The 18298-nt window shown below is 37.9% G+C and overlaps 1 protein-coding gene across 6 annotated transcripts in view; it reads left to right on the top strand.

The window, feature by feature from the left end:
• ULK4 (unc-51 like kinase 4) overlaps positions 1-18298 on the top strand; it is a 219771-nt gene that overhangs the window by 148169 nt on the left and 53304 nt on the right. For 5 of the 6 annotated variants that reach the window (XM_010712967.4, XM_031553967.2, XM_085226515.1 and 2 more), the window contains 3 exons: positions 4500-4666; positions 8017-8115; positions 17940-18125. In XM_010712967.4, coding sequence (XP_010711269.3) covers positions 4500-4666; positions 8017-8115; positions 17940-18125 — 452 coding nt within the window. Of the gene's footprint in view, positions 1-4499; positions 4667-8016; positions 8116-17939; positions 18126-18298 lie in introns of those variants that run through there. The other variant, XR_014883996.1, reaches the window with a different exon arrangement.

The following is an 18298-nucleotide window of genomic DNA, read 5'->3' as shown; positions in this document are numbered from 1 at the left end:
CACAAGCAAGTGTAGGGTCTTACACCTAGGGAGGAATAATTGCATGCACCAATACAGGCTGGGGGATGAGCTGCTGGAGAGGAGCTCTGCAGAGAGGGACCTGGGCGTCCTGGTGGACGACAGGTTGGCCATGAGCCAGCAGTGTGCCCTCATGGCCAAAAAGGCCAATGGCATTCTGGGGTGCATTAAAAAGAGCGTGTCCAGCAGGTTGATGGAGGTGATCCTCTCCCTCGTAGGTAAGGAGGTAAGGCCCTGGTAAGGCCTCATCTGGAATATTGTGTCCAGTTCTGGGCTCCCCAGTTCAAAAAAGACAAGGATCTCTTGGAAAGAGTCCAGCAGAGGGCCACAAAGATGGTGAAGGGCCTGGAGCATCTCTCCTATGAAGAAAGGCTAAGTGAACTGGGTCTGTTTAGCCTTGAGAAAAGAAGACTGAAAGGGGACCTGATCCTGATCCAGGTTTATAAATATCTGAGGTGTGGCAGCCATAGTGGTGAGGCCAGTCTCTTTTCAGTGGTACGTGGAGACAGGACGAGGGGAAACGGACATCAGCTGCAGCATAGGAAGTTTCGCACGAATGTGCGTAAGAACTTCTTCACGGTGAGGGTGACGGAGCACTGGAACAGGCTGCCCAGGGAGGTTGTGGAGTCTCCTTCTCTGGAGATATTCAAGTCTCGCCTGGACGCCTACCTGTGCGACCTGGTGTAGGGAACCTGCTTTGGCAGGGGGGTTGGTCTCGATGATCTCTAGAGGTCCCTTCCAACCCCTACAGTTCTGTGATTCTGTGATTCTACAGCTACTGATGGTGCCCCAGCAATGGATTGATGAAATATCACTGCATCAGACATCAAGAAAATGTATGCATGAAAACGTTAGAAATGGATAATGTCATGCAAGTCATCATCAAAGTTGTGAATTTCATAAAGTCCAAGAAACTGAATCATCACCAATTCTAGGAACTCATTAGAAGTATGGATAATGATTATTAGGTCATCATTTAATTTTCTGAAGGAAGGTGCCTAAGTTGGGATAAAATGCTAAAAAGGCTTTGCAAAGTGAAATCAAGTCCTTTATGGAATCAAAAGGAAAATTTGTGCCAGAATGTGAAGATGAAAAATGGATCTCAGATTTTACATGAGTTAAACATGTGTCTTCAAGGTGAAAATCAGCTTATCTGTTCTGTGTTTCAGATAATATTAGTGTTTGAAATGAAACTTCAATTATGGCAAGCTCAAGTGATGGCCAATAATTTCATGCATTTTAACACACTGGCTAAGCACAGTCCTGTAAGCAGTGAAAAACGTGCAGCTCTGCTTTCCATTTTGATAAAGAAATTTGAGAATATGTTTCAAGGTTTCAAAAAGATGTATATATCTTTATATACGTATATATATTTGTGACTCCGTTTTTGGTTGACATAAGTACATTACCTGCAAATTTTCACATGGAATGTATAGAGTTGCAATCAGACATTCCACACAAAGAAAAATTTGGTCATATATCTTTACCTGACTTTCATAAAGCCCTATCTTACCAGAGAAAAATACCTCTGACTTCACAGTCACACCTTATTTGTGTCATCAGTTTTTACAGTATGTACATTTGTGAACAATTATTGTCAAGTACGAAGCACAAGAAGAGTAATATTTCATCAGAAATCTTTGGTGAGCACATTGAGAACTCACTAGGAGTGGTAACCTCTGCCATTGGGCCAGCCTGATGCATTAGTTTCACAGAAACAAGGTCAAACATCCCACTAGTTTTATGGTTTTGTTGCTGTCTTTTTTTGATGTTTTAATAAAAATATATTAAAAAATACATTAAAAATAAGTTTTGTTACTTAAATACATTGTTTATTATATATTTTGTATGTGACCCACGGCAATTCCTGTTCACTCAGTGTGACCCAGGCAAGCCTGAAAGTTGGACAGCCATGGCTTTATTGTAAATTAAACATGTGGTTCTTGAATTGATTGTAAAATCTATCAGAAATTCAGTGTATGCTATGAAACTTAGACACTCCTGTGCAATTTCTTGATTTTGATTTATTGAATTATGAATAGTTTCCTTTTTTTTCTAGACTTACGTCCTCTTTTTTTTTCATCTCTTTTGGGAATTGAATTTTAAAATGCTGAGGCACATCTGTTTTGATCTTTATAATGGCTTTTTGAGTAAATTCACTATAGTGTTAGTGTCCAAAGCCATTCGACTTCTATTGAATTTTGTCATGGTCAGTGTAAACTACCAGTTTCCCAACTTTCTTTTTGAGGACAAAGGATATGTATTTTGTCCTGTGGTGTAAGCAAGGAGTATATTTACATGCCTGCAATTACGGCCTCCAATTTTGATTTTGCTCTGACACAATAAAAGATACGTCTGGAACTTTATTTACTTGGCAAGAGGTCAGTCAGTTTTATTTTTATCCATGGAATCAAGCGTTTATCAGATTTCTGTATGAATCATGCAGCGTGTTATGGAGCAACTGCACCAGTGTTTTATTTTATGTCTTTATTTTAAAGTTCTGATGGGTTCTAGAGTCCTACTGTATTGTAAGCCCAGACAAAGGTGTTTTTTCTCCTCAGAACTCCAAATTTAACATACATATTTTTGTACTTATGTTAGCATGCATCTTTGTTCGATCTGCCAATTCTGATGCTTTTATTAACTAAGTAAATGTGAATATTCTGTCTTAAGGGTTATATATAAGCCATCTAGAAATAGGGATGACTCATTCATTTTGATGTAGCTGTGGGTTTTGTGGTCATATACAGGGAGAAATAGGGTGTACTTGGGCATATCCTCCCAGGCAATTTTGCAGACCTCGCTTTGATAGGGACCAGCTTTGCATGGGCTCTTTTCTTAGGTTTCTTCTAATTTAGCCTTGTGAAAAAGGGCGTAGAATAACCACAAGTTTTATGTTGGGCAGACATAGAGTTATGTCTGTTTATACTCCTCTTGGTGGGTATTGGTGACATCACTTAAATCTGGTCTCTGCATGCTATCTCATTTGTGTGTGAAGTGTTCAGAACCACAGCAGAAACTGTACTTTAAAAAAGGAGGAGGAAATTAAATGTGTAAGATTGAACTGATACAGTTTGAGAGTGTGGTTCATGCAGACAAAAACCCAGGAAATTCAAAGCTCAGCCTGAGCCGTAGTCCATCAATCAAACTATTGTGGGAGAATACTGCTGATAATCATAAAAACACACAAAGATGTGAGATATAATAGTGCAGGTCTTAACAAACCTGACCTGTAACTGTATTCTGAATGAATGTTTTTGTACTTAATTTCCTGAGGGATGTATTAACGTCGGTGAATAGGAGAGGAACACTTTTTGTGGAAGCTCAAGTAATTGATGGGGAAGCTTTCAAAGCAAAACATAGTCACCCCATAGAATTGTCTACCAGCAAAAGCTTAGTGGTGTAACCGCACAGGATATTCTGCAATGTCTTATTCTGGTACTGATGCTTGTAAAGAAACAAACAAACAATTACTTTTTAAAAGAAGTTTTATAAAAGTCTCTTCAGTGAGATACAGATTCATCTCTGTTGGTTTTGATAGTCTCAGAGACTAAAACCTTAGATGCTGAAGCGCTGTGACATATGTATGCCCAAGTCAGAGCACGACTAATTGCCAATTTAAGGAAAGATAGTTTACAAACTAATTATGTTCTGGGTGATACACAAAGTGTTTTTCATTCCTCATGAAACCCTGAAAGAACAAGATTAAGATTAAATAATATGAATTCAGTTACTTTATATTTGAAAGTAAGCTGGATTCTCAATTGAGTCGGTATTTCCTTGAAATGGATTGTCTGATGTGTGAATTGATTTGTGGGTTAAGCATGCTACAGGAGATGATGTTATTGAATACCAAAGGTGCTGGAAAAAATCTTCAAGGCAAGGATGTATTTTCAAGAAATTTTTTACTACCACCAGTCAAATGGGTCTGAAGTGCATTTTAGGTGTAGAATTTGGTATTTCCTTCATAATGATCTTGCGTAACTATTCCATACTATGCATAACACTGTTAAATTAAACAGTTGAAATATTTGGAGAAGGTTGCAGTTGGCAGACCGATTAAGAAAGAAAACTTCAGGCTCCAACTTGATATAGCTGCTGCCTCATTCTGTTCCAGTCTGGAGGAACTGCCTGGTTCTTGTGACCAGGGATAACGTGAAGGAGGCTTGTGTCTCTTTCTTGATACAGAAAAGTTTGGGATTCCAGCTATGTTTTTATTTAATGAGTGTTACATAATATTCTGTGCAGTTAGAGAATTAGATTGTATCAGCTTAGCTCTCTATGAGCTGCTCCAAATAGAATAAAGGAGGTGGTAATTATGATAATAGAGGGGGAAAAAAGGAGTATTAATAAATATTCATTGTGTATGTGAAATTTGTTTTTCTGTAATCTACTATTTTTATCTGGCCTACCTTCTCAATTGTTTTTTTTTTTCCTGATAGCCTTTTTTTTTCTTCCCTTTTGTCTCACTGTCTGCATAGGACTGGCTCCTCACATCTGTAATCTCCTAATAGAAACTGTGGCTCTGTACTTGGAGGCAGATGATAAAAGCAGCATCAAGACAGCAAATGCACTGCTGCTGTCCCTGCTTGACATTTTGCACTGCATGCTGATGTACACAACAAACATTGTGCGCCAGACTTTGCAGGTATGGAGTCCATTTCCTGGGGGTGATAACCATCTTAAACATATTTTTAGATACCTTCTTATAATGCTATTGGTGAATTTACCACTACTCTCATTTAATTACATTTTTATTTTGGTAGAAAGGGAATAGCACGTATTTTTAGCTGCTTGCCCCTATGTGTGTATTTGCCTGGCTAGAAAATTCATTATAGCCCCACTGTGCTGGGAACACAGATCTTAGCTGCATGCTCCATCTCTGTACTCCACAAGCAGCTTAATGCAACATTTTCTCAGTGATAGTTCAAAGTCTTTTCCTTCACTTCATGTTAAAAGAAAAAAATTACTCCGTAAAAAGCAGTACCTTTTCATTATAAATCAGATGTGATTATTGTGCTTGAAGAGTATGTAACCTCTGCATGTGCATCGACGTGCTTACGTTGCTAGTGTTTTAACTTTCTCTTTGAACCACTGCAAAACATGGCATTAATAGGGCTTCTTCTCCCAGTGAAGTCGTCCTCTTCCTTAAAAATGGAGCACAAAAAGATACTAATCAAAGAAATTGCATGTAACACTTCTAACAACAAAACAGGAAGAATATTTTGTTCTTTTTTAGATATGATGCTAAACTGGCAATGCTTGCTTTGTTTTTAAGTGATCCACCAAATTGCTGTAGTTCGTCAGCTGGAAGCAACTACTGTATTTGGGCTATAAACAGTACTTTAAAAGTTCATTTTCCATTAAAGAACAGAGAATGTTCTTACATCCAGTATATCTGGAGGACAGAGATTCAGAAGATGGCAGCCAGGTTGTACTGTGTAGCAGAGCAGGGCTTTCTTATACTTGCGGGTTTTTTTTTAAGGAAGTTTAAAGTATGAAGTAAGTATTGAAAATTGAACTTTTTTTTCTACATAGATTTAAATAATCAGCTGTAATCAAACAGATATTTCATTAGGAATGTTTTTGTTGTTGATAAAACATACTTCAGATCTGATGGTACAATACTTTGGCTTTTTCAAGTCCTCTAGCAGCAGGCTCTGTAATGGGTTTCGCATCTAAGAATCACTTTGCAAATCAAATTTTGTAAGCTAATTGCTGATTGTCATATTGTTAGAAACAGTCTGTGTAATCATAGAGAGCCAAGCTCTGTACTTGTGCTCTGTGCGGGTGTTGAGGCCAATTATACCGGAGGGCATGTGAGGAGAGATGACCTTGTGCACAGTTTGGTAATATTAGCGAAACTCATTAATTTAGATACATTAATTCTAACTTAAATCTATGCATTCATTGCCACCTTTGATTCTGATTTTACATGAATACATCAGTTGGTTGATAAACCTCCAGCTCCAGTTTTCTACAACTTCAGTCAAAGTAATCTGGTTTGCTTTGGAAGACTAATGGATAAGAGGCAGCTGGCGTTGTGAGGTATAGCTCTGTCCTGTACCCCTGTGAAACTGTCTTTAAGCTGAGGTCACTTGCCCTGACATAGTGGTCTCAGCAGTAGTCATCACTGGGTTCCTGTGGGTTCTACAGCTACCTCAGTATGCAAGCCCTGTTGAATGATGGCAATTAGTTGCTGACTGCTATTAACCATGCATCTACAGCATATTCCCTTATCTCTGTGTCACTTAATGGATCACGGTAATGATAACAAATGTTCTTTGTTTTCAAGGGGATCTTCTGCATAAGATACCTGCTAGAATGGCACTAGGGGATCAAGTTTTCTCATAATACCATTACTGAGGCCTTAAGCTGACTTGTGCAGATAATGCCACTGATGTCCACCTGAATCTTTATTGCTGATTTTTTTTATATGTAAAGTGATGGCTTTATCCAACTGGATAGGCAAAACGTGAGAACCATTTCACTACTTTGTGCTGAATGGTACTGATAACTATATCTGGCTTCATTCAAGACTTTGTCCTCTGTAGTCCAAGTATATGTATTATAATAGGAATAGTACTAAGGTTTGGATTAATTTGGATATCTGTTTTGGAGCAGTTTTGTCGTATTGTGTTCCACAGGTGATCCACAGTAGCTGCATTTGAGAAGTAAAGTTGCTGTTTAGTGACTTAGCGTAGGTTTAGGTGTGGTGTGCATCCTTTATATGTATAAAGTATAATTCCTCTAGTGTGTGTTATTTACTCTCTTTTCAAAGACACTAAGTACATACCACTTGAAGCAGTCAGATATCCCTGATGGAGGATGTCTTACTTCCGATTCAAACACCGAACAGAAAAAGCTGTTGTAAATTTTGCTGAAGTGAAGGCAGCTTACTTGGCTTTCTTGGTTACTATAAGCACTCATTTTTTTATTTCTTCTGTGCACTATGTCTATTTGCCCTTCTTGGACTTTTGCAATGTGGTGAGTCTCAGTGAGGGACATACCAGTGTGTCTTATTACTGAGAAATGGCTCTTCAGGGCTCCTTTATTTCTGAACTCTTCCTGAAAGAAAGGCATTATGTGTTCAACTCATCAAAATAAACAGTGCAGCTCTAGCAGTAATGTCTCCCGTCTCTGGGGATCTGCTCTTGTGCTCACTTAACCAAACAAAAATCCTCGGTTATTATACCTGGGTGATGGCTTAAGGATTGCACTTTAAATGAAACAATACAAAATGAATTTTAAATGTGTCCTCTAGATAAAATGCTTAAGTTTTCCTCTAACAGCCAGGCTCTGCGGGGTCACAATCCAAAGCTGCTGCGAGATGGTGAAGTTAAATGAAAAACCTTGCAAGAAGACCTTGCTGGTACCCTGGGGCACAGATGGGTCATACTAGCACTGCCTGGGATGGCAGTGTGTTTCAATGAAGGGGAAGACAATGATCGAAATTCGAAGAAGTAACAGGTCTTATCACACTTTCAGATTTTATTATTCCCATTTCAATAAGAATTTAAACTATTTATGTATTGTGAATATTTCAGGATGCAAAGCAAGTCAGAAGGGCAAAGGTGGACATTGCTGTTGAGCATCATAACCTCTCAGCTGTCTTGATTTTCTTCTTTTGAGTTTTGCTTAAAATTATTCCTAATAATGGAAGAAAAAAAAATGAGTATTTTCATATTAAGATAGATGTGTTGAAATAGAATACAAATACATAAAACATTTACAGCTTTAGAAGTATCTTTTGAGTATACAGTCCATATCATTTAGCTGAATAAATGTCATGTGGGTGGGTATATTCAGCCTGTGCAGAACAGGTGAGACAGTGTGAGTCGCTTTTGCTTTGTGCTTAGTGTTGCAGACACAGGGAGTATATAGGTTTCCTTCAAACTTTTATTCAAATATTGACCACCTAATGAACCTAATTTGTTTCTCATAACTGAATAGTCACTGAGGCTGTTTTGTTGGTTTTTTTCCCCTCATCTTATTAAGGCACAGAAATCCGGCACAGGAGGGGACACGCAGGCTGCTGAAGACCTTCTGCTTATCAATAAACCCCTGACGGACCTAATTAGCCTGCTTATTCAACTGGTGAGAATTTGCTTGTTTGGAAGCTTATTGGAATGTCACTGCAGTTGGAATTACTCAACTGAATTCAACATCTTAGAGCTGTGTTTGACAGTTTTTTTTGCTGTTTTTGAGCTTCTACTTAACATAAGACAAGGACTCTTACAGTTTTTGCAGGATTTCCAGGCCACAGCAGGCTACGAGTGACATCTGCCCAAACCTAGAACTGGGCCAAGGGCAGGCTCCAAGTTCTTGGGTATGATAAATATGTGTGTGCAAATTGTAGCCCCAAAGAATGGAGAAATGTACAGAGAAAGGATTATATTCAAAATTACCAAAGCAATTACAACTACCAGCAGAACTGTCAGTAAACTTAAAATTAGCTTGCATTGAGTGATCACTTTTAATATTATTTTCTTGGGTTTGAGCTTCCTGTGTTTTTTTTAAGTGTTTAGTTTGATTCTAATGTGATCATGAATGATCTAGGAATGGGAATGGTCTCTAGTGGCCAGTAATCATCTTTTAAGTCTGTCTAAAGTCCGTTTGTTTCCAGGGTTTGCTAGACATCAGAGTGTTGCACTGAAATCTCTGCAGAAAGCTGCAGCATCCCTGGTGCATCCCACCAGCTCAGACTCCATCATGCTGTGCCAGAGACTTGTATTGGCTGCGTGTGATAGGTTAGAGCAGAGGAATGCTTCTTGAGTTGAGCAGGGCTTTGAGGGGCCTGGTATGCTATTTCTGCCTTTTACTCAACATAAAGCAAGGAAAATGGTGTGTGAGAATTTCCCAGTGCCATATCACACTATCATTTCTGTGTCATTTTTCTTAGAGGTATTTCAGATTCATTGTGTACTCTTCCGTCCCCAGTCTTGGAACTGTTCCTTTCCATCTAAGTATAAGTTATATAGTGATATAAGTATCTGTGGTGCCTTTCATACCTTTAGCACAATCCATCCTCTATTTTGGGGAAAAGTGTGGTACCTTTTTTTTATTGACTTTTGCATTATGATGAATTTATTTTAATCAAACGACTTTTTGGAAATGTTCACTGAATGACCTGAAACAAAGTGACTGAATTTCAACTGTGTAGTATTTAATCTTTATCAATTCTTTTAATTTACTTTCTATTAATTTTTAATCACTATGTATGATAAATAGTAAGACATGAAGAGATGCAAACACCCCTTTAAAATGAAGCTAGACATAAATTTAAATTACATTAACTCCCTAAAGAACAGAAAATTAGAGGCCAGGCTTAACTCAGGCTGTACCACCTGGAAGTCTTTTTTTCTTTCTTTCTTTTTCTTTTTTTTAAAGTTTGTAATTAAAGGATAGGATAATTGTACTCTTCACATGTACTGATTAGATTCTGACTTGCCCCCGTATTTCACAAGTGTGGCTGCAAATTATCACTAGGTTTTGCTTTGTTCTTTATTTCTACATATTCCAGTATGTTAAAAATACTTACGTAAAATCTGCTTGTTTTAACATAAGGTAAAGAGAAAAGAACATTGGTGCTTCTTCATTTCTTTGGTGTTAAGTTCATTCTGTTAAAGATAATCTAAATGTGATTCCTTTTCATAGGAATAAATTCTTAGTGTACTGCATTTGTAGTCTGTTTCTCCTGGTGCTTTTGCATACAGGTGCAAGGGCTAGAGAGAAAGCTGTGTCATTGATTTAGAGCTACCCTCAATAGCTGCCACTGCAGGTGTTCTTACCATACCAGAGTATGAAAGATATGAGAAATGTGCATGCACGGTGAGAAGGAAGGAAATTGCTGATTTATTTTAAATGCTAATTTATTATGATGTGTTTTTTAAAATACCATATGCAGGGATTGAGTTTTGACTACCTCTTTGCAGGGAAGCATCTGCTACCATTGAGCTGTACTGACTCTGGAGACAGAATAGCCATGCTTGGGGAATGTCACAAGCTGATGTACACAGCTGATGGCTGGTGTACCAGTACATCACTGACCCACACTCATCATGCAGTCCAATAACTTGTTTATTCTTTAAGAAGAATACTGCATTTGGTGAATACTGACTCTTCGTTCTTCTACACACAGTTACTCCTTTTTTATATACTGGTACTTGTTGCCTACGGTGCCTTAATCATTCCTGTCTCCAGCCTAACTGTGGACAGCTTCTTGTGTCTTGCTGCCAGCATGGTCATAAAGTCTCATGGACCTCTCAAGATGGCATACGGTCCCTGCCTCACCAACAGACCTGCCTGAGCTTAAGTTCTGTGATGCTAGCAAGAGTAGTGCTCTGTATTGAACTGTGAGGCTTCATGAACTTTTGTTTTGTTCTGAGGCATTTCACTCTTTGTGAACTTTATTCTCAGGAGATAAAGTATGTCTTTAATTCTGAAATAACCATCACTTCAGCTTTTTTTCCTCTAGTTTACTATTCCTACTCTTCTTACCATATTTATAGTTTCTTATGTCACCTTGAATAATTGCTATCCCTCACTGATATGCATATCCCTCAAGTAGATGATTGTTCCATGTCCCATTGATTTGGCTATTTATTTATTTATTTATTTATTTTCTCGAAGGTCTATTTATCTCTCTTAATAATCCCTCAAAAATCAATGGAGTTAAGCTTGAAAATGTCAAAAACTTGGAATCAATTTTTCCTTTCTGTAATTATGATTTAGTCTATCACATAGGGCATAAGAAAGCAAGTGTAGGAAACCTAGATTGCATGTAAATGAAACTTCAGGGTTGTTAAAAATGTGAAAGAAGAAATAATTACAAATTCTGTCATGCAGAAAACACTGCAGATATAGGGAATTCAATATTTAATCCCATGATCGGTCTGCCATTAATTGATCAATAAGAGGAAAATTAATTGAGCATTTAGTTTTCTGCTTAGCAGCTTCATGTTTAAAAGTTAATTAAACTTAGCTTTTTTGTCTAATGTTTCTCCACTTGAACATAAATCTAATTTGATTATTATACTGAAATTTGCAATTATGGAATACATAAAGTACCTTCTACTATTTTTGTATAATGGTTATTCTGAAAGTTTAATGTTTGCTGATGTTTCAAATCACTTCAGTGGATTTTCAGAAACTATTTCAAACTTCATAATTAAAAAAAGAACAAACTTTTACTTCTGAATGTTCATTAGCTAATCTGATCAGCACAGCAGATGAATAGCATGATGTTCTTCATTACATGGGCTTCCATAACGCTTAGCATACTGCAGTATTTATGCTGCTAGATTAGAGGGCTCGTATTATACATGATAGCTTCCTTTAAGCTGACTGAGTTTTTCAGAAAGCTGGAATGGCTGTACTACCTTGCCAGTACCTGTAAACTGGAGTTTTGTTTCTCTATAAATTTAGATCCTAGATGTAAGCCCTTGAATTTCTGAGCTTATAAGACTGCTGAGAGAGATCTTTTCTTGTCTTCTGGTAATAGGCTTCTGCATTATAGTGTAACTAGTAAAATTTTTAATTGGTTATTGTCTTCAGGATGTCTGGGTTTTACTACCGAATGACAAATTAATCATGTGCAAATATAAAGAGGACAAATACAGAACCTCGGTGTACATGATGAATGAGATGATCTTTTCTAGGTCACAGAATCACAGAATGGCCTGGGTTGGAAGGGACCTCAAGGATCATGAATCTCCAAACCCCCTGCCACATGCAGGGCCACCCATTTAATACTAGACCAGGCTGCCCAGGGCCCCATCCAACCTGGCCTTGAACACCTCTAGGGACGGGGCATCCACAGCATCTCTGGGCAGCTGTTCCAGCACCTCACCATCTCATAGTAAAGAACTTCCCCCTGATATCCAACCTAAATCTCCCCTCCCTCAACTTAAAACCATTTCCCCTTGTACTGCTAGGTCCTTTCTTTTTCAGTGTTCCCCTGGCCTAAGGCTGTGTCTTGACTTTGGTTTCAGAGAATGTGAAAGATGTTTGCCAATGAATAATGAAAATAACTGCAGAATGATGATCTTACAGAGTGTGAAAAATTTCATTTCGCATTTCTTAGGAATACAGACAGTTCTGTAGCTGGAGTGGGAAGACATAGCTTTATATTCCAGACTGCATAATGCATTCACAGAATCATCAAATCTTTTGAGTTGGAAGGGACTCTAGTCCAACTCCCTTACAGTGAACAGGAACACCTACAACTAGTTCAGGTGCTCAGAGCCCTATCCAGTCTGACCTTGAATGTCTCCAGGGATGGGGCATCCAGCACCTCTTTGGGCAACCTCCTCCACTGCCTCACCACCCTTATTGTAAAAAACTTTTCCCTTCTATCCAGTCTAAATCTCCCATCTTTTAGTTTGAAACCATTTCCCCTTGTCCTGTCACTACAGACCACACTAAAGAGTCTGTCCCTTCTTTCTTATAGTTCTCTCTCTCCTTTAGATACTGAAAGGCTGCTCTCAGGTCTCCCAGAACTTTCACTTCTCCAAGCTGAACAGCCCCAGCTCTCTTCAGCCTATCCTCACAGGAGAGGATCATATTTGTGGCCCTGCTCTGGATGTGCTCCAACAGGTCCACGTCTCTCCTGTACTGATGACTCCACATCTGGATGCAGTACTCCAGGTGAGGCCTCACCAGCACAGAGCAGAGGGGCAGGATCACCTCCCTTACCCTGTTGGCTGCTCTTCTTTGAATGCAGCCTAGGATTTGGTTGGCTTCCTAGGCTGTGAGGGCACGTTGTTGGCTCACATCCAGCTTGCCATCCACCAGTACCCCCAGGTCCTTTTTGTTGGGAGCTTAGCATTTTTCTGCAAGCTTCCTGAGGGTGCACTTGATCTCAGTGTCGATGTAATTAATGAAGATATTGAAGAGCACCAGTCCCAGATCTGAGCCCTGAAGGACACCACTTGTCATTGATCTCCATCCAGACATTGAGCCATTGGGCATCACTCCCTGGATATGATCTTACAACCAGTCCATAAAACTGCCCACCTATCAAATCCATTCCTTTCCATTTGGAGAGAAGGATATTACACGGAACCATGTGAGAGGCCTTCCTGAAGTACTGATAGATTATATTAGTGACCCTTCATTCAAACAAAGTAACACCATTATAAAATGGGATAAGATTGGTCAGACAGGACCTGCCCTTGGTGAAACTATCTGGTTATCCCATAATACCTCACTGTGATATTGCTGTGATTATATTTGAAATGTCTCTGGAATGTATTTGAAGAATTCTCTTCCACAAAGGTATCTTAACCAAACAATCAAAACAACAGAGGAAATAATTGTTAAAAGCACAGAACTTAAGAATAGGAACTTAGTTTTTCAGCAGTTAGACTAGATTAATATGAACTGAAAGTATACTGTTCTAAAAGTTATTTTCCTTGAGGTATAAGGACAAAAATTTTGCCCCAAGCCAAAATATATTGCTTTAATTTTAAACTGTGCATATTTACTAGTAAGAACAGTACAGATAGCAGATTTAATAGTAGTGTTTTGCTTTTTGGTTTTGTTTGATAATTGTAGAATCATCTCCTCTGTAGTTCCCAATGGTGATTCCTGTACCACACTTTCTCTCATCTCATTCATGGTTCAACGAATATCTATCTCTTATTGTAATAAACTCACTTTGTGTTTAACCTCATTAATGCACTGAAATGGTGTCCCCTCTGGGTAATCCAGACAGTTTCATTGTAGCTCTAAAATTAGATGCTGTAACAACTCTAAGGGTGTGAAAACTGCCACTTCAGCCAAAAGGATCACACATTTCTTGTAATTGTTTGCAATTCATGAACACACTGCAACTGGGCTCAAAATGAAGGTGTTTTTGACAACAAACTACAGAAGTATAGATGTATAATAATAAGAAACCTGCTTTTCAGCCCATTAATTATTAAGATACAGAGAGCAGGTTCCATTTAGAAAAGGAATTTTATGTTATGAGCCTGTTAACAAGAGGTTATATGTTGGCCATAAAAATTAGGTAAAAGTAATACAAAATCTTCATTGCACAAAAATCTTGTCTTGAGGCATTATTTTAAAATTTTGAACTGAAAAAAGCCCAAATAAACTACAGTTCTGAGTTGTAGAATGGCAAAAATGATGAGTTCAGTCATTCCTTAATTTGTCTTAGGATGCGGAATGTTTTTTCAGGATGCACTCTAGCCTAAAATATTAACAGCTTTATGGAGAAAGAGTAGTAGTATTTCTACCTTGCTGAATCTGAAATCCCCTCAAAGATAAAGCAAAAAAGAAATGAAAGCCAACTAGAGTTCGTTCTTGTAATTAAGAAATATTAGGGTGCAGATCTTTTCTCAAAGAGTTTCTCCAGTTTCTCATGCATTTCTCCTCCCCTCAGAGAATAAAAACTTAAGTAGATACTGCCACAAAAAGCTTGAAATGCATTAGATTTGAAATATGCTTCCTTATATCAAATTGAATTGTGATTAGAAAAATGAGGGCATTATTCCAGCTTATTAAGAGATGGACCAACCATCTATATTCTTTTGTCTGGCATTATTATTATAGCTTTTCTGTTCTATTAGGCATGAGATACTATTTGCTTGAAAGCTGAATTTTCATTCATAGCTTTACTATCTTTCTTTATTATTCTTTAAGTCATTGCTTTTGTTCATGCCAACAATTTTCTTCAGATCCTCTGCTCTTTATTACCCTCAATGAAAGTGCTTACACAGACTGGCAGCCAGTGTTACATTTCAGGGTACCAGCTTATAGCACAACATCTGAATCTCTGCTTGTTACTACAGAAATAGTCCAATGGTAGGACTTATGAGCATGTATGCATAAGCATTTTTCTCTGTAAGTGCTTTGCTGAAGGACGGTTCCTCTCCCTGCTTAATTATTGATGGGTTAGACTGTAGGTCAATGCTTCACAGCCACTCCAGAGTAAATCCCATCTTTTCTTACCCCAGATTGTTGTCTTCTTCTTTCAAAACCTTTGCTGTGTTTTGCCCCACAATTTTCCAGAATGACAGCAACTTGGTCCCCAAACGGTAGGTAACACCGGAGCTCAAAGTGTCTCTTGTGAAGCAGAAGAGCCTGAAATACAACAGAGGATGAAGAACATTATTAGCATTTGTGAATGAATAGCATTATGCCACAGCTGGCAAACAGTGTGAACCCTGGAGTGATGCCGGTGGCTGGGTTTGGAGGATGGTTGCTGACAGCTTGATAACTTGTAAAGTGGGAGAATGTCTGATGCCAGGATATACTGGAAGGAGAGTTTTAGTCTTTCTTTCTCTTGTTTCCTTTTGTGGGAAAAAAGGCCAGCAACAGCAATGGTAAAAGGTTGGGCATGCCAGGAGGAGGCAAGCAAAATCATTTTGTGTTTCTTCATGCAAGGTTCTGAAGGAGCAGTCCTCTGCAAAGACTGACACCTTTCTTTTCCTCAGTTTGATGTTTAGTGAATATCTCAGACAAAAGACCTTGGGAAAAATCTCACTTCCAAGTATGGCTACTGAGAATATAGATTATGCGTGGAATTTTGTGCTTATGGAAATCAGGAAGCTAGCCTACACTGCAGCACCAGGGCAAGGACATAATCTGTGCAAATGTTCACTGTTTTTGATTTTAAAATTTGTCCTTTTTTCTTAATTATTCAACAAACCACACTTGAAAATTGAATTTAGTTCATATTCTGCGATTTCAGGAAGCTATTAGTTTACCTGCTTGGACTTACCCAGTAACCAATTCTGAGTTAGACAGTGCCCCTTTCAAAAGGGATAAGAGCGATACATTAAAGTGGTGTCGTTTTCCCATCATTTATCTAGTCAGATTTTTCTTCAGTGGAGGAAGTAAAAGTAAACTCAAAACCTCCAGTGAGATCAACAGAATTCTTTTTGGCTTGATAAGGACTGAAGATATAATTACAGCTATAAAGCTTGTTACTGTTTGTAGTTTTTCCCCCTTTGAAGCCTTCCTATTTATGTTGGTGATATAATTCCGGATATTGGAAAAGAAGCAATCAAATGTGTATCACCTAGAGAGAAATGAAGAGAAAACATACAGCAAAGATGTGAAAGAAATAGCTGCTGTGGTCCTGTCACTCGCATAGCACTAGGTCAAATAGAATGTGATATGTCTCGGGGCTATGTATTCAGAGCTTACATCTCAGTTCAGTCTATTTTAAACAGCCAGTTCTGTGAAGCTAATGGAAAGCAGATTTGAATTTGCATGCGGATCCCTGGGGATCTGCTGCTTGGGTATTTAAAGAGTATTCATCTGATGATATGTTTCCAGATTATTTATAGTAACTGTATGGGTTTTCCTTAAAATGAAAAAATGGGGAAGTTCATACTTCAGTTTAAATAAGTAATCATTACTGGAATCGTTTGGGGATATTATATAAATGGTTGGACAGATTGTTTCCTTACCTTGTTGGTAAGAGTAGGCTGTAACCATATTGTAATATAGCTTCTTTGTGATTAGATCATGTTTTTGGAATTAAGAAATTGAGTAGGAATAATAAAATGTTTTCACACTTCCATAGCTTGTTGGTAAGGAAAGCAGTGGTACGTTTTGTTCTGTTTGCAGATTGTAGGCCAGAAAAGGCTGTTGTAATCGTTTGGCCTACTGTCTTTTGTAATACAAGATGTAGGACTTTTCTATGTTAATTCTTCACTATAGCAAAGAGATTTTAAAAAATTATTATTATTTAAAAAAAAAAAGACTATTATGATATAAAAATTCTCTGCAGTGGGGAATCTGTCTCAGTTCTGAGGAAGTTGTCTCAGTGGCTAATTGCCTTTATTGAAGAAGGAATAAAAAGGAAATCAAATTATAATCTTCTCTCTAATCTGAATTGCTTTAGATAAGGTTTCGAGCCATCATCTCTTACCAGACCTTTTCCATGCATAGAAATTAACCTGTCCTCAGCCTTCTTTTCCTCACATGGAGGAAAAGAATATAATCATAGTGCCCTTCAGCCCTCCCTTTGATAGGCTATATAGATTGAGTTCCTTCAGTCTTAAGCTGTTCAGTTTTCCAATTCAATCTATCATCCTCTTAACTGTTCCCAAGAAATTTCTATAATTTTTCCACTAACTTTCTTGAACAGGGTGCACCAAAAGTAGCATTTTGTTCCTGGTGTTATTCCTCCAGTGCCAAAACCAAGCATAATGTAATCTCTCTGCTTGTGATTTCCAGACTGTTTGTTCAAGAATGATATAAATGATTTTGACAGTGCTGTCATACTACCAGAAGGTCATTTAAAGATGACTAGTAGCCATATCCCTGAATCTTTTCCATTATTTTGCTTCCCAAGAGTTTCTCTGCCCCATTGCCAGGACCTGCTCCAATGTCCACTCTTAAAGCAATACAGAAAAGCTAGAATTCAGAAGAGCTAAAAAAAAAAAAAAAAAGAAAAAAATTCAATCTGCAAAATACACCTGCTAATGTGACTTCCTTAAACCCTTTAAGTAACTAGATAGCCTGTGCTCTACCTCAACCAGAAGCTATAAACTTGGCTTAGAAATAATTAAATGAAGTTTTACAGTATGCATTATTCAGAAGATTAGATATCATAACTGTAATAGTACTTTCTGATCTTACTGCTTCTATTTTAAAGCTAAATATATGATCTGAAAATAACAGAGTTGGGAGCAACCTTTTGAGTGCTTTTCCGATGTCGGTATAGATATTGCTGTTTGATATCATTATAACAAAGGCGCAGTTATACTGCTGCTTAAGAGCAGATATAATTTAATTATACTTTCATCACTTTAGTACAGCTTAGTTTAATGGAATGTTGAGTCAATCAACTAGAAACGACTCTTTCCTGCCTCAGTGTTCATGTTAATACCCTTCTGAATTTTCAATGATACGCGATTTTTTGTGAAATTGGAGTTTAATTTTTGTTTGTTCATTTTTAGCTTCCCAGTGAAGATATTGAAATATTTGAGAATGCTTCACGGTGCTTATCACTGCTGGTTCAGCTGTACGGAGGGAACAGTCAGGAGAGCATGTCTCCAGAAAACATGGACAGCTTTGCTGAAGTGCTGAAATCCAGAAAAGATGCACGGCATCGGAAGGTTTTGTTGAGAATTATAAGGAGACTGGTGAGTCTGCCTCTAAGCATTTTGAAATTCCACGTCAGGTTTTTCTTATCATTTGATATTTTGGGGGCTGTAATTTTCCTTTCAAAGTAAAAGGAGTATGAAAGAATTTTGAAAACAAAATATATGGAGTTAAATTCCATGTCTTTAAACTTTAGTTGATTTCTCTGGAGAGA

This window comes from Meleagris gallopavo, chromosome 6 (genome assembly GCF_905368555.1).
Source record: "Meleagris gallopavo chromosome 6, MGAL_WU_HG_1.1, whole genome shotgun sequence".
NCBI classification, from domain to species: Eukaryota; Metazoa; Chordata; class Aves; order Galliformes; family Phasianidae; genus Meleagris; species Meleagris gallopavo.
The sequence above is the reverse complement of the archived record's forward strand: the minus strand, read 5'-3'. Positions and strand labels throughout refer to the sequence as shown.